The sequence below is a fragment of the Heterodontus francisci genome, chromosome 6 (genome assembly GCF_036365525.1).
Source record: "Heterodontus francisci isolate sHetFra1 chromosome 6, sHetFra1.hap1, whole genome shotgun sequence".
NCBI classification, from domain to species: Eukaryota; Metazoa; Chordata; class Chondrichthyes; order Heterodontiformes; family Heterodontidae; genus Heterodontus; species Heterodontus francisci.
This window is the reverse complement of record NC_090376.1, coordinates 1848968-1864399: the sequence shown is the minus strand read 5'-3', so window position 1 is coordinate 1864399 and position 15432 is coordinate 1848968. Positions and strand designations below refer to the sequence as shown.

Sequence of the window (15432 nt, the reverse complement as noted above, 5' to 3'; positions counted from 1 at the left end):
GAAGTACAAAGGGTCAGAGGGACCTTGGTGTACTTGTCCAAAGATCACTGAAGGCAGCAGCACAGGTAGATAAGATGGTTAGGAAGGCATATGGGATACTTGCCTTTATTAGCCGAGGCACAGAATATAAGAGCAGGAAGGTTATGATGGAGCTGTATAAAACGCTGGTTAGGCCACAGCTGGAGTACTGTGTACAGTTCTGGTTACCACACTATGGGACGGATGTGATTGCACTGGAGAGGGTGCAGAGGAGATTCACCAGGATGTTGCCTGGGCTGGAGCATTTCAGCTATGAAGAGAGACTGAAAAGGCTTGGGTTGTTTTCCTTAGAGCAGAGAAGGCTGAGGGGGGACCTGATTGAGGTATACAAAATTATGAGGGGCATTGATCGGTTAGATAGGAAGAAACTTTCTCCCTTAGCGGCGGGGTCAATATCCAGGGGGCATAGATTTAAGGTAAGGTGCAGGAAGTTTAGAGGGAATTTGAGGAAAAATATTTCCACCCAGAGGGTGGTTGGAATCTGGAACACACTGCCTGAAGAGGTGGTAGAGGCAGGAACCCTCACAACATTTAAGAAGTATTTAGATGAGCACTTGAAACGACATAGCATACAAGGCTACGGGCTAAGTGCTGGAAAATGGGTTTAGAATAGTTAGGTGCTTGATGGCCAGCACAGACACGATGTGCCGAAGGGCCTGTTTCTGTGCTGTATGACTCTATGACCTTCTGGTCAGTTATTCTCTGTGACCTTGTCTTAATCTTTTTTGTTATCTCTTGCTCCACCCCCCACTTTATTTGCTTAAAACCTTTTACATTTCTAATATCTGCCAGGGGAATTGAATACAAAAGTAGGGAGTTCTGAAGAAGGGCCACTGACTTGAAATGTTAACTCTGCTTCTCTCTCCACAGATGCTGCCAGACCTGCTGAGTGTTTCCAGTATTTCTAGTTTTCATTTCAGATTTCCAGCATCTGCAGTATTTTGCTTTTATTCAACATAACTTCCTTGCTCTTGTACTCTATGTCCCTATTAATAAAGCCCAGGATACTGTATGCTTTATTAACCGCTCTCTCAACCTGCACTCGCCAAGTTAGATTTGTGCTTGCAATTCATTCAATGTGTTTCTTATACTCCGTTTGTTTGTATAAAGAACATAACCTAACCTGTCCTTCTGCTCTAATGTTTTATTCACATGTTTCTTATTTCTCTCTCCTGGATTAATTAATTCACATTTTTTAGTCTTCCCTTTACCTCTGGTGCTCAAAGCACAATTTCTGATTGTTACTCTATTCTCTTCCCTTTCATTTCATTTCCAAACTATTATCTATATTACCTTTTCCACTTGGGCCACCACACTGCCCTCACCACCCATTTACTAGGTTAAAGTCCTTGTGACCGCCCTATTTATCCTTTCCACTAGCAGTCTGTTCCCAGCCTGGTTCAGGTGAAGCCCGTCCACATGGAGCAGCTCCTTCCTGTCCCAGTACTGGTGCCGCAGTCCCATGACATGGGACCCCTCTTTCCACACCACTCCATCAGCCACATGTTCACCTCCCTAATCTGCTTATCCCGAGGCCAGTTTGCACATGGCTTGGGTAATAATCCAAAGATTATAACCCTTAATTTAATTCCTAGCTCTTACTTCCTGATACTCTCCAAATACGACCTCTTGCCTACTCTTCCCAATGTTGTTGGTCCCAATATGAACCACAATGACTGGATGCTCCCCTTCCCTCTCCAATATCCTGTCAAGCTGGTTCAAGATGATCCTCACCCTGGCACAAGGTGGGCAGCATAGCATGTGGGACTCTCGATCCTGCTTCCCAAGGATGTTATCTGTTTCCCTAATTATTCAATCCTCTACAAATAGTATATTATGCTGTTCCCCACTTCCCCAAGTCTAAATCATTAATAAGAAAAGTGGGGGTCCTATTACTGACCCCTGAGGAAACCCACTATAAACCTTCCTCCAGTCCAAGAAACAACTATTCACTACCATTCTCTGTTTCCTGTCCTTTAGTCACTGTCATATCCATGCTGCTACTGTCCCTTTTATTCCAGAGGCTTCAACTTTGCTGAAAACTCTGTTATGTGGCATTTTATGAAATGTCTTTCAGAAGTCCATGTACACCACATCAACCACATTACCCTCATCAACCCTCTCTGTTACCTCATCAAAAAACTCAAGCAAGTTAGTTAAACACAATTTGCCCTTAACAAATCCATGCTGGCTTTCCTTAATTAACCTGCATTCGCCCAAGTGACTGTTAATTCTGTTCGGAATTATCATTTTTAATATTTTTCCCACCACCAAGGTTAAACTGGCCTGTAGTTGCTGGGCTTATCCTTACACCCTTTTTTGAACAAGGGTGTAACATTTTCAATTCTCCAGTCCTCTGGCACCAGCTCTGTACCTAAGGAGGATTGGAAGATTTTGGTCAGTGCCTCTGCAATTTCCACCCTTACTTCCCTCAGTATCCTTGGATGCATCTCATCTGGTCCTGGTGACTTATCAACTTTAAGTACAGACGGCCTATCTAATACTTCCTGTTTATTAATTTTTCACCCATTTAGTGTCTGAATTACCTCTTCTTTCACCATTGCCTGGATTGCATCTTCTTCTTTGATAAAGAAAGATGCAAAGTGTTCATTTAATACTTCAGCCATGCCCTCTGCCTCCATGCATAAATCCCTTTTTGGTCCCTAATGGGCCCCACTCCTCTTTTTACCACCCTTTTACTATTTATATGCTGATAGAAGATTGGATTCCCTTCTGTGTTAGATGCTGTGTTCTTTGCTTATCCTATTTGTTTTTTCACTTCACCTCTGAACCTTGTATAATTAGCCTAGTTCTCAATTGTATTGTTCACCTGACATCTGTCATATGCACCCTCTTTCTGCTTTATCTTACTCTCTATCACTCTCATCATCCAGGGAGCTCTGGATCTGTTTGCCCTACCTTTCCCTGTCCTGGGAATGTGCCTTGACTGTATCCGAATTATTTCCTCTTTACAGTTCCGTGACAGTTTTGCTTTGATTCCAATTTACCTGGGTCAGTCCATTGTCTCCCCATTGAAGTCGGCCCTCCTCCAATTATTTTTTTTTTATTTGAATTGCTCCTTGTCCTTTTCCACATCCAACCTAAAACTTGTGATATAATGATCACTGTCCCCTAAATGTTCCCCCACTACACTTGATCCTCCTCATTCCCCAGAACCTGATCCAGCAATACCTCCTTCCTCGTTTGACTGGAAATATGCTGATGTAGAAAATTCTTCTAAACACACTCTCAAAATTCTTCACCCTGTCTTCCCTTTCCACTGTTACTATCCCAGTCTATACTAGGATAATTAAGTCCCCTATAACTACTCTATGGATTTTACACCTCTCTTTAATTGCCATACAAATTTGTTCCTCCATATCTTTCCCACAAGTTGGTGGCCTATAGAATACACCCAATAGTGTAATAAGCCCTCTATTGTTTCTTAGCTTTAACCAAATAGATTCTATCCTTGCCACCTCTAGCCATCGCATCTCTCCATCACTGTAATGTTCTCCTGAATCAATACTGCTACCCCTCCTCCTTTCTTTCCTTCCCTATCTCTCCTAAATACCTTTGTATCCAGGAATATCTAGTGCTCAGTCCTGCCATTTTTGAGCCATGTCTCCTTTATTGCCATGACACCATGTTTCCACATAGCTAACTGCGCCAGCAGCTCACAACCTTATTCACCACACTCTGTGCATTCACATACATGCACAGTAATATAGACCTTATTCCTTTCTCCCTTACACTAACTCCACCTAATGCCTTACTGTTTCCTACTCGAGTGCCATCTGTCTCTCCCAATTCTCTGTGCACCTTGGTTTTCCTCTCTAATGTTACCTCCTGGTTCCCACACCCCCGCCAAGTTAGTTTAAACCCTCCCTATTAGCACGAGTCAGCAATAGTACCGAAGACCTGTGCTCCAGAACTAGCCATGCCCCTAGCCAAGCTGTACAGCTACAACACTGGCATCTACCTGGCAATGTGGAAAATTGCCCAGGTATGCCCTGTGCACAAAAAGCAGGACAAATCTAACCCAGCCAATTACCGGCCTATCAGTCTACTATTGATCATCAGAAAAGTGATGGAAGGAGTCGTCGACAGTGTGATATCGCCATTCCTTCAGTCGCTGGGTCAGAATCCTGGAACTCCCTTCCTTACAGCACTGTTGGTTGTACCTACACCCCAAGACGTTCAAGAAGACAGCTCGCCACCACCTTCTCAAGGGCAATTAGGGATGGGCAATAAATGCTGGCCTAGCCAGCAACGCCCATAGCCCCCGAATGAATAAAAAAAAATTAGCTAATTGCCCGGCAAGGATATTGGTCCTGGCTCAGTTCAGGTGCAACCCATCCAGCCTGTACAGGTCCCATCTCCCCCAGAGACGATCCCAATGTTCCAGGAATCTAAAGCCATCCCTCCTGCACCATCTCTCCAGCCATGTAGTCATCTGCACTATCCTCTGATTTCTATATTCCTTGTGCGTGGCACTGGGAGTAATCTGGAGATTACTACCTTTGAGGTCCTGTTTACTAGTTTCTTTACGAGCTCCCTAACCTCTGTCTGCAGGACCTCATCTGTCTTTCTATCTATGTCGTTGGTACCGATATGGACCACAACTGCTGACTCTTCACCCTCTCCACTCAGAGTGCAGAGACAACATACCATCTTGGATTCACGTCTGTGGCCACAGAAATGCTTGTCTGTTCCCCTAACAATAGAATCCCCTATCACTAATTGCTTTTCCAATCTTCCTCCTGTCCCCCTGTACAATTGGGCCAGCCGTGGTGTAGACTCTTGGCTCCACATCCCAGAGGAACCATCACTCTCACCAGTATTCAGAATGGAATACTGGTTGGAGAATGAGATACACTCAGGGAACTCCTGCACTACCTGGTCCTTCTTGACTTCCTGGCGGTAATCTATTCCCTCCAAAACCCAGAGCTCAAACTACTACAGCTAACGACACTTCCTGCACAAATGGTTGTTCAGGACATGAAAAATGTTCTGGAGTTCCCAAATGGAACAGAATGCGCACTCCACAGGTCTGAGTTGCCCTGCCATGCCTCCATTTATTAGATTATTAAATTTATTACTTAAATTATAAAGACTCACCAGCTACTCATTTCTGAGTTCTGGGAAAGCTGGGATGGATTTGGAGCTGCCAGCATGTTCAAGGTCTTTGGAGAGGAAAGGCAAGTTGGAGACGGAATGGTAATTTGCAAGGACAGTGGGGTCATGGGTTTGTTGTTTGAGGAGAGGGGTGACGAAGACAGTTTTGAAGGAAAGAGGGACAACACCTGAAGAGAGAGCCGTTAACAATATCAGCTAACATGAAGACCAGGAGGGGAAGCTGGGTGGTCAGGAGTTTAGTGGGAATAGGTCAAGGGGGTAGGAGGTGGGTGACATGGACAAGATGAGCTTGGAGAGGGCATGATGGAGAAAGGAGAGAACCTAGAGAAAGATGCCAATTCAGGGCTCGGGCAAGTGGGGGGTTGGGAATCTTTGGAGAAAGTTTGACCTAGTGAGTTCGTGGAAGGAGGGAAGCCTCAAAGGCAGAACAGGAGGAGGCCATTCAGCCCCTTGAGCCTATCCACTATTGAATGATCTGAATCTTAACTTTATTTACTTGCCTTGGTTCCATAACCCTAAATCCCCATACCCAACAAAATTCTATCAATCTCAGTCTTCAAATTGTCAACTGATCCCCAGCCTCAACAGCTTTCTGGGGGAGCGAGTTCCAGATTTCCACTCTCCTTTGTGTGAAGAAGTGCTTCCTGACATCACCCCTGAACAATCTGGCTCTAATTTTAAGGTTCTGCCCCCTTGTTCTGGACTCCCCCCACCAGAGGAAATAGTTTCTCTCTAGTGAGCCTATCAAATACTTCAATCATCTTAAACACCTCGATTAGATCACCCCTTAATCTTCGAAACTCAAGGGAATACAAGCCCAGTCTGTGCAACCTGTCCTGATAATTAACCCTTTTAGCTCTGGTATCATTCTGGTGAATCTACATTGCACCCTCTCAAGGCCAATATATCCTGCCTGAGGTGCGGTGCAAAGAACTGAACGCAGTTTCTCCAAAGCTCTGTACAACATAACTGCCCCCGCCCTCCCCCATTATATACTGGCCCCTTGAGACTGAAGCCGGAGATCAGACTGACCGTTGGTCCTGTTGAGTGTTGAGAGATTGCCGATGCCAAGGTGCGAGGTGGCAATCTGCACGTATGTTTGGTGGGACCACGGCTCCCAGATGTCGACCGAACAGCAATGTAGGAGGATGTGAGCCAAATGTCCAGGGAGTCCATTCCACAGTCCCAGTGGGTACTTGCTGTCCTCAGCGTCCAACAACAACACTACGTGGAGGAACTGTACCACAGCCAAGAAAAACCTGGAAAGAGACAGAGAGTCAGCAATGGCAAGGGGCAATTCGAGCGAGGGGACAGCTCAGGGTGCGGGCAGTGCAGGGGAAGGGAACAGTATGTGTTGTAGGATGACTTTAAGAAGGGACTACCTTAAGACCAAACCACCTTAAGGACTACAAGTGCAGATCATCAGAGGAAGTGATGTCGAGTTACTCATGAGCAGGCAGTTGTGGGTGGAGCCTGGCAGAATAAGACATGTTCAAGTTTGGCTCATGCAGTAACTCTTTGTTTATTATCTTTCATTTCAGTTATAATAAACCCCACATTTATTTTGGAGATTACTTGTAATCCTGTGAGTCATAACAACAGATCACACACCAAGGGACAAGTAATATTTCATATGGAATCATTATTTTATTAATTTTAATAATAAAGGCATAGAGTACAAAAACAAGGACATTATACTAAACCTTTATAAAACCCTGATTAGGCCTCAGCTGGAGGATTGTGTTCAATTCTAGACACCACACGTTAATATCTGGGAAGAACTTCAATGATCTTTTTGGAAAGAAATGACCAGTCTATAGAAGCAGAGATAGATGACAGTCAGTCAGGATGCAGACCAAAGACAGGAACAAGAGAAGGCATCTTTAACTTGAGAGGAGTCATTGAAAGATACCTGGAAGTGCAAAACCCTGTGTGTGTATGCTTTATAGACTATGAGAAGGCATTTGATAGAGTCTACCGTCAGAAAATAATGGAGTGCTTAAACAAACTAGAAATTGACAGAAATGAATAAAGGATCATTAAGAATCTATTTTGGCAGCAATCAGCAGTGATGAGACTAGAGAGCGGCTTGTCAGACAGCTTCCCAATCAAAAGAGGAGTTCGTCAGGGATGTGTTATGTTCCCAAAACTGTTCAACCTGTACACTGAAGCCACCTACCAGAACATCTACCAGGTTACAATATTGGTGGGTTGAACATTAACAACTTGAGATACGCAGATGACACTGCACTTGAAGTGAAAATTGAAGTAAATAGACCAGTCCTGGAACAAGTGAAAAGGTTTACATACCTTGGGCAGGTTATCACAGATGATGGGAGATGTGATTGTGAGATTTGAAGGAGAATTGAGATGGCCAAGACCAGCTTTGTCAGAATGAAGGACTTGTTAACATCAAAGAAACTGACCCTGAATCTTAGGAAAAGAATGCTGAGGTGTTACATTTTGTCATCTATGTTATATGCCTCGGAGACATGAACAACAAATAAAGAGACCATTGATAAGCTGAATGCATTCGAGATATGGACAGATCGGAGGATGTTCCACATATCTTACACAGACAGAAAGACTAATGAAAAAGTGCTGGAAATGGCTGGAGAAAAGAGGAAATTAGTGTATAACATCAAACTTCAGTCACATCATTAGAGCAGAAGGTAAACAGAGACAATTATTGGAAGGAAAGTGACGGAAAACGTAGGAAAGGGAAGCAGAGAAGAAAATGGATGATGGATATAATGGACTGGATGTAGTTGACCTCTGCGGAATGTGTAAGGACAGACATGTGGAGATCATTGACAGTCAACCTTCTGGGAAGAAGATGACACAAATGAATGAACAAGGCTTTGCAGAGGGTGCAGAGAAAATTTACTAGAATGGTTCCAGGGATGAGAGACTTCAGTTATTTGGAGAGAATGGAGAAGTTCAGATTGTTCTCCTTAGAGCAGAGATGCTTGAGAACTTAAGAACATAAGAAATAGGAGCAGGGGTGAGCCATTCGGCCCCTCGAGCCTGCTCTGCCATTCAATAAGATCATGGCTGATCTGATTGTGGCATTATCTCCACTTTCCCGCCTCCCCCCCATACCCCTTGACTCCCTTGTCCAACAAAAATCAGTCTAACTCAGCCTTCAATGCCCCAGTCTCCACTTCTGTCTGGGGTAGAGAATTTCAAAGATTAACCATATTAACATTGGAACCAGATGTGTTCTTGTGTTAATGACCCTCTGAGAGAAGAAACTGTGCCCCCTAGTTCTAGATTCCCAGCAGGAGGGAAACATCCTCTCAACATCTACCCTGTAAGATAAGATCACCTGCTCAATCTTGACAATTGAGTGTCTTGCTGGGCCATTTCAGAGGGCAGTTAAGAGTCAACCACATTGCTGTGGGTCTGGAGTCACATGTAGGCCAGACTGGGTAAGGACAGCAGATTTCCTTCCCTAAAGGACATTAGTGAACTAGATGGGTTTTTATGACAATTGATGATAGTTTAATGGCATCATTAATGAGACGAGCTTTCAATTCTAGATTTTAATTAATTAATTAATTGAATTTAAATGCCACCAGCTGCTTTGGTGGGATTTGAACCCATGCAGCCAGATCATTAGCCTCTGAATTACTAGTTCAGTGACATTACTACTTTGCCACCATCTCCTACATGCTAACTTTTTGTGTTTCATGTATGAGGACACCCAGGTCCCTCGTACTGCAGCATTCAGTAGTCTCTCTCCATTTAAATAATATTTTGCTTTTCTATTCTACCAACCAAGGTGGACAACCTCACGTTTTCCCAGATTTGCCAGATTTTTACCCACTCACTTAACCTATCTAAATTCCTTTGCAGACTCTTTGCATTCTCCTCACAACTTGCTTTCCTACCTATCTTTGTATTGTCAGCAAATTTGGCTACAATACATTTGGTCCCTTCATCCAAGTCATTAATATAGATCAGAAATAGTTGAGGCCTGAGCACTGATTCCTGAGGCACTCCACTAGGTACAGTTTGCCAAATGATCCATTTATCCTGACTGTCTGTTTCCTGTTAGTGAGCCAATCCTCTATCCGTGCTAATATATCACCCCCAACACCATGAGCTCTTATCTTGTGTAGTAACCTTTTATGTAGCACCTTATCAAATGCCTTTTGGTAACCCAAATACACTACATCTACTGGTTTCCCTTTATCCGCCCTACTTGTCACATCCTCAAAGAGCTTCAATAAATTTGTCAAACAGTTTTCCTTTCACAAAACCATTTTGACACATTTTTTTGTATTATGATTTTCTAAATGTTCTGCCACTACTTCCTTAATGATGAATTTCAGAATTTTCCCAATGACAGATATTAGGCTAACTGGCTTATAGTTTCCTGCTTTCTGTCTCCCTCCTTTCTTGAATAGAGGTATTACATTTGCGGTTTTCCAAACCGCTGGGACCTTTCCAGAATCTAGGGAATTTTGGAAGATCACAACTAATGCATCCACTATCTCTGCAGCCACTTAGAGTCATAGAGTCATAGAGTCGTACAGCATAGAAACAGGCCGTTGGGTCCAGGGAACTTGTCAGCCTTAGTCCCATTAGTATTCCCATTACTTTTTCTCTAGTGATAGTGATTGTTTTAAGTTCATCCCTCCCTTTTGCCTCTTGATTTTCTACTATTCTTGGGATTTTTTGGTGTCTTCTTCCGTGAAGACAATCATAGAAACAATAGAAAGTTTATGGCACAGAAAGAGGCCACTTGGCCCATCATGTCTGATTCGGCCGAGAAACAAGCCACCAAGTCCAATCCCACCTTCCAGCATTTGGTCCGTAGCCCTGCAGATTACAGTTACGACGCTTGAGGTGCATATGCAGACACCTTTTGAATAAGTTCAGGGTTTCTGCCTTAACTACCCTTTCAGGCAGTGAGTTCCAGACCCCCATCACCCTCTGGGTTAAATTTTCTTCCTCATCTCCTCTCTAATCTTTCCACCAATCATTTAAAATCTATGCCCCCTCGTCACTGACCTCTCTGCTAAGGTGAACAGGCCCTTCACATCCACTCTATCCAGGCCCCTTACAATTTTGTACATTTCAATCAGATCTCCCTCAGCCTTCTCTGTTGCAAGGAGAACAACCCCAGCCTATCCAATCTTTCCTCATAGCTGCATTTTTCCAGTCCTGGCAACATCCTCGTAAATCTCCTCTGTACCCTCTCCAGTGCAATTACATCCTTTCTGTAATGAGGTGACCAGAACCACACACAGTCGTCAAGTTGTGGCTGAACCAATGAGTTATACAGTTTCAGCATAACCTCCCTGCTCTTATATTCTATACCTCAGCTGATAAAGGAAAGGATTCTATATGCCTTCTTAACCACATTATCAACCTGTCCTGCTACCTTCAGGGATCTGTGGACATTCACTCCAAGGTCCCTCACTTCCTCTACACTTCTCAGTATTTTCCCATTAATCGTGTATTCCTTTGCCTTGTTTGACCTCCTCAAATGCATCACCTCACACTTCTCCAAGTTGAATTCCATTTGCCACTTTTCTGTCCATCTGACTAAACCATCAATATCTTCCTGCAGCCTACAGCTATCCTCCTCGCTATCTAACACACAGCCAATCTTTGTGTCATCTGCAAACTTCTTGATCATGCCCCTCACATTTACGTCCAAATCATTAATGTACACCACAAAAAGCAGGGGACCCAGTACTGAGCCCTGCGGAACACCACTGGAAACAGCCCTCCAGTCGCTAAAACACCCGTCAACAATTACCCTTTGTTTCCTGCCACTGAGTCAATTTTGTATCCACCTTGCTGCCTTTCCCTGGATCCCATGGGATTTTATTTTTTTAACCAGACTGCCACGTGGGACCTTGTCAAAAGCCTTGCTAAAATCCATGTAGACCACATCATCAACTGCACTACCCTCATCTATCTTCCTGGTTACTTCTTCAAAAAATTCAATCAAGTTAATCAGACAAAATATTCCCTGAACAAATCCATGCTGACTCCTTGACTAATCTGTACCCTTCTAAGTGACAGTTTATCCTGTCTCTCAGAATTTATTCCAATTATTTGCCCACTACTGAGGTTAGACTGATTGGCCTGTAATTATTTGGTCTATCCCTCGCTCCCTTTTTAAACAAAGGTACAATGTTAGCAGTTCTCCAATCCTCTGGCACCACACCTGTATCCAGTGAGGACTGGAAAATGATGGTCAGACCCTCTGCTATTTCCTCTCTTGCTTCTTTTAACAGCCTAGGATACATTTCATCTGGCCCTGGTGATTTGTCAACTTTCAAGGATGCTAATCTCATTAATACTTCCTCTCTCCCCATATTTTACACATCCAATACTTCACACCCCTCCTCCTCAACTACAATATCTGCATTGTCCTCCTCTTTTGTGAAGACAGATGCAAAGTATTCATTAAGACCAATCTTCTGCCCCTACACATAATTCCTCAAAAGGCAGTGGAAGCAGAGTCTTTGAATATTTTTAAGGTAGCGGTAGATAGATTATTGATAAGCAAGGGGGTGAAAGGTTATTGGGGGTAGGTGGGAATGTGGAGTTGAGGTTACAATCAGATCAGCCATGATCTTATTGAATGGTGGAGCAGGCTCGAGGGGCTGAGTGGCCTACTCCTGCTCCTAGTTCGAATGTTCGTATGTTACTTTTTTGGTCTTTTATGGGCCTTACTCTCTCCTTAGTTATGCTGTTACTCTTAATTTCTTGATAAAACATCTTTGGGTTCACCTTGATTTTGGTTATCAATATTCTTTCTTACCCTCTCTTTGCTTTCCTTATTTCCTGTTTGATTTCACGCCCCCGCAACCCCCTCCCCTCTTTCTATACTCCTCTCGGCTTTCTTGGTGTTCTTGAGTTCTCGGTGTCGGACATAAGCTTACCTTTTCTGCCTGTAGGCTCCTTGACATCCATGGGGCTCTAGATTTGGCCGTCCCATCCTTTTTCTTTGTGGGAACATGTTTACTCTGAACCCTTTGAATCTCCCCTTTGAATGCCTCCCACTGTTCTGACACTGATTTACCTTCAAGTAGCTGTTTCCAGTCCACTTTCACTAAATCACTCCTCAGTTTAGTAAAATTGGCCTTGCCACAATTGAGAATTCTAACTCCTGTTCTATCTCTGTCCTTTTCCATAATTATGTTAAAACTGACTGAATTATGATCACTACCACAGAAATGCTCTCCCACTGCCACTCCTTCCACCTGCCCATCTTCATTTCCTAAAACTAAGTCTAAAACTGCACCCTCTCTTGTTGGACTTGCTACATACTGTGCAAAAAAGTTCTCCTGAATGCACATCAAGAATTCTGCTCCCTCAGTTCCTTTCACACTAAAACTATCCCAGTTAATATTGGGGTAGTTAAAATCCCCGACTATTACTGCCCTATTGTTCTTGCATCTCAGAGATTTGCTTACATATCTGCTCTTCTAACTCCCTCTGACTGTTTGGGGGTCGAGAGTACACTCGCAGCAGTGTGATTGCCCTTTTTTTGTTCCTTAGCTCGATCCATATGGCCTCATTTGATGAACCTTCCAACATATCATCCCTCCTCACAGCTGTGATAGTTTCCTTGACCAAAATTGCCACTCCCCCTCCTTTCTTATCCCCCTCCCTATCGCGTCTGAAAACCCTGTAACCAGGAATGTTGAGCTGCCATTCCTGTCCCTCCTTAAGACATGTTTCTGTAATAGCTATGATATCATACTGCCATGTGTTTATCTGTGCCCTCAGCTCATCTGCTTTATTTGCTATAATCCTTGCAAGAAATAGATACCCTTGAGCACTGCCAAACTTTTTTTTAAATTTTCTAATCTTTGTTTCCTCTGTCTTCCAGACTCATCCATTAATTTTCTGGTTTCCATTTTCTTTTCTGATTTTGTCCCAGCTGAGTCTACCCTCAGGTCCCCATCCCGCTGCCAAACTAGTTTAAACCCTCCCCAATGACACTAGCAAAACGTCCCACAAGGAACTCAATCTTGGCTCTGTTCAGGTGCAACCTGTCCGGCCTGTACAGGTCCCATCTCCCCCACAGCCGGTCCCAATGTCCCAGGAATTAAAGCCCTCCCTCCTGCACCATCTTTCCAGCCACGCATTCATCTGTCTTATCCTTCTATTCCTGTACTTACTTGTGTGTGGCACTGAGAGTAATCCGGAGATTACTAGTTTTGAGGTCCTGCTTGCTAATTTCTTACCTAGCTCCCTAAATTCTGACTGCAGGACCACATCCCTCTTTCTACCTGTGTCGTTGGTTCCGATGTGGACCATGACTGCTAGCTGTTCACCCTCCCCACTCAAGATGTTCTGCAGCCGCTCAGTGACATCCTTGACTCTGGCACCAGGGAGGCAATACACCATCCAGGATTCACCTCTGCAGCCACAGAAACGCCTGTCTGTTCTCCTGAGTATTGAATCACCTATCACTATCACTCTTCTAGTCTTCCCTGCACCCCCCTGTGCAGCTGAGCCACCTGTGGCGCCATGGCCTTGACTCTGGCTGTGCTCCCAAGGTGTAGCATCACCTTCCTCAGTATTCAGTACTGAATACCTGTTGGAGAGTGAGATGCAGTCAGGGGTCTCCTGCACTACCTGCCTGATTCTTCTTCACTGTCTAGCGGTCACCTATTCCCTCTCTCCCTGCATGCTCTCAGGCTGTAGGGTGACCATATCTATAAATGTGCTATCCATGAAGCTCTCATCCTCATGAATGCACCGCAGTGTCGCCAACTGCTGCTCAAGTTCTGAAACCTGGAGTTCAAGCTGCTGTAACTGATGACACTTCCTGCACATATGGTTATCCAGGACCCGAGAAGCATCCTGGAGTTCCCACATAGCACAGAATAGGCACTGCAGAGGTTGGAGCAGCCCTGCCATTCTTTTATCTATTAGATAGTAATCTTGGTATTAGAACTATACTCTGGTACGAATAAACCCTGCTATTACTAATACTAATACTAATAACCCAACCAATAGTAAAAAACATTACCAATCGTAATAATAACCTTACTACTGCTAATACTAAATTTTTACCAAAACTAATCTACCTTACCACTATTAATATACCCCGCTGATACTAAAATGTTACCAATAATAGTAATAACCTCAGCAATAAATCTTACTGCTTTAAAATAAAACAGTAGATTCACCAGCTTTTCCCTTCTGTTTGTGTGCCTTAATTACTTATAAGGTAGTTAAATAAATTTTAATTTTAAGTTTTTTTCTAATTTGTGGCTATTTACACACGCACCCTAACAATAGTGTACTAACATAGGCATTTACCCCTTAACAGCTTTCCTGTGATGTCACTGTTTGAATTATTTTTGAAACTCAGTTAGCATGCGCCGACTCCACAAATTCTGCTCACTCGCAGGTCTGACTCCTCTCAGCTCCCGAAGGTAAGTGCAGGCCCCGAGCCTGGCACTGTATTTATTCTCTCCTGGTTCTGGGTGCTCTCTCGCAGGTCCGACTGCTCTCACCTCCCGAAGGTAAGTGCAGGCCTTGAGCCTGGCGCTGTATTTATTCTCTCCCGGTTCTAGGTACTCCCTCACAGGTCCAATTGCATTCCTCTCAGCTCCCGAAGGTAAATGCATGCCCAAGCCTGGTGCTGTATTTATTCTTTCCTGGTTCTAGGTGCTCCTCACAGGTCTGATTTCATTCCTCTCTGCTCCCGAAGGTAAATGCAGGCCCCGGGCCTGGTGCTGTATTTATTCTTTCCTGGTTCTAGGTGCTCCCTCACAGGTCTGATTTCATTCCTCTCTGCTCCCGAAGGTAAATGCAGGCCCCGGGCCTGGTGCTGTATTTATTCTCTCCCGGTTCTAGGTGCTCCCTTGTAGGTCTGATTGCACTCCTCTCAGCTCCCGAAGGTAAATACAAAATACTTGTTCAAAGTCTCTGCCATTTCCTTTTTTCCCATTATTAATTCTCCAGTATCATCCTCTGAGGGACCAATGTTTACTTTAGCTACTCTCTTCCTTTTAATATACTTGTAGAAGCTCTTACTGTCTGTTTTTATATTTCTTGCTAATTTACTCTCATATTCTAATTTCTCCATCCTTATTAATTTTTAAGTCATCCTCTGCTGGTTTCTAAAATGTTTCCAATCTTCTGGCCCACCACTAATCTTTGCAGCATTGTACACCTTTTCTTTCAATTTGATACCATCCTTAATTTTCTAAGTTAGCCACAGATGGTGCATCTCTCTTGTAGAGAGATGGCTTCTTTTTCAACAGT

General features: G+C 43.7%; 1 protein-coding gene across 1 annotated transcript in view; it reads right to left on the bottom strand.

The window, feature by feature from the left end:
- Positions 1–15432, bottom strand: part of LOC137371058 (dynein heavy chain domain-containing protein 1) — a 373825-nt gene that overhangs the window by 86035 nt on the left and 272358 nt on the right. Inside the window, exon 30 of the mRNA XM_068032957.1 lies at positions 6211–6437. Coding sequence (XP_067889058.1) covers positions 6211–6437 — 227 coding nt within the window. The remainder of the gene's footprint in view (positions 1–6210; positions 6438–15432) is intronic.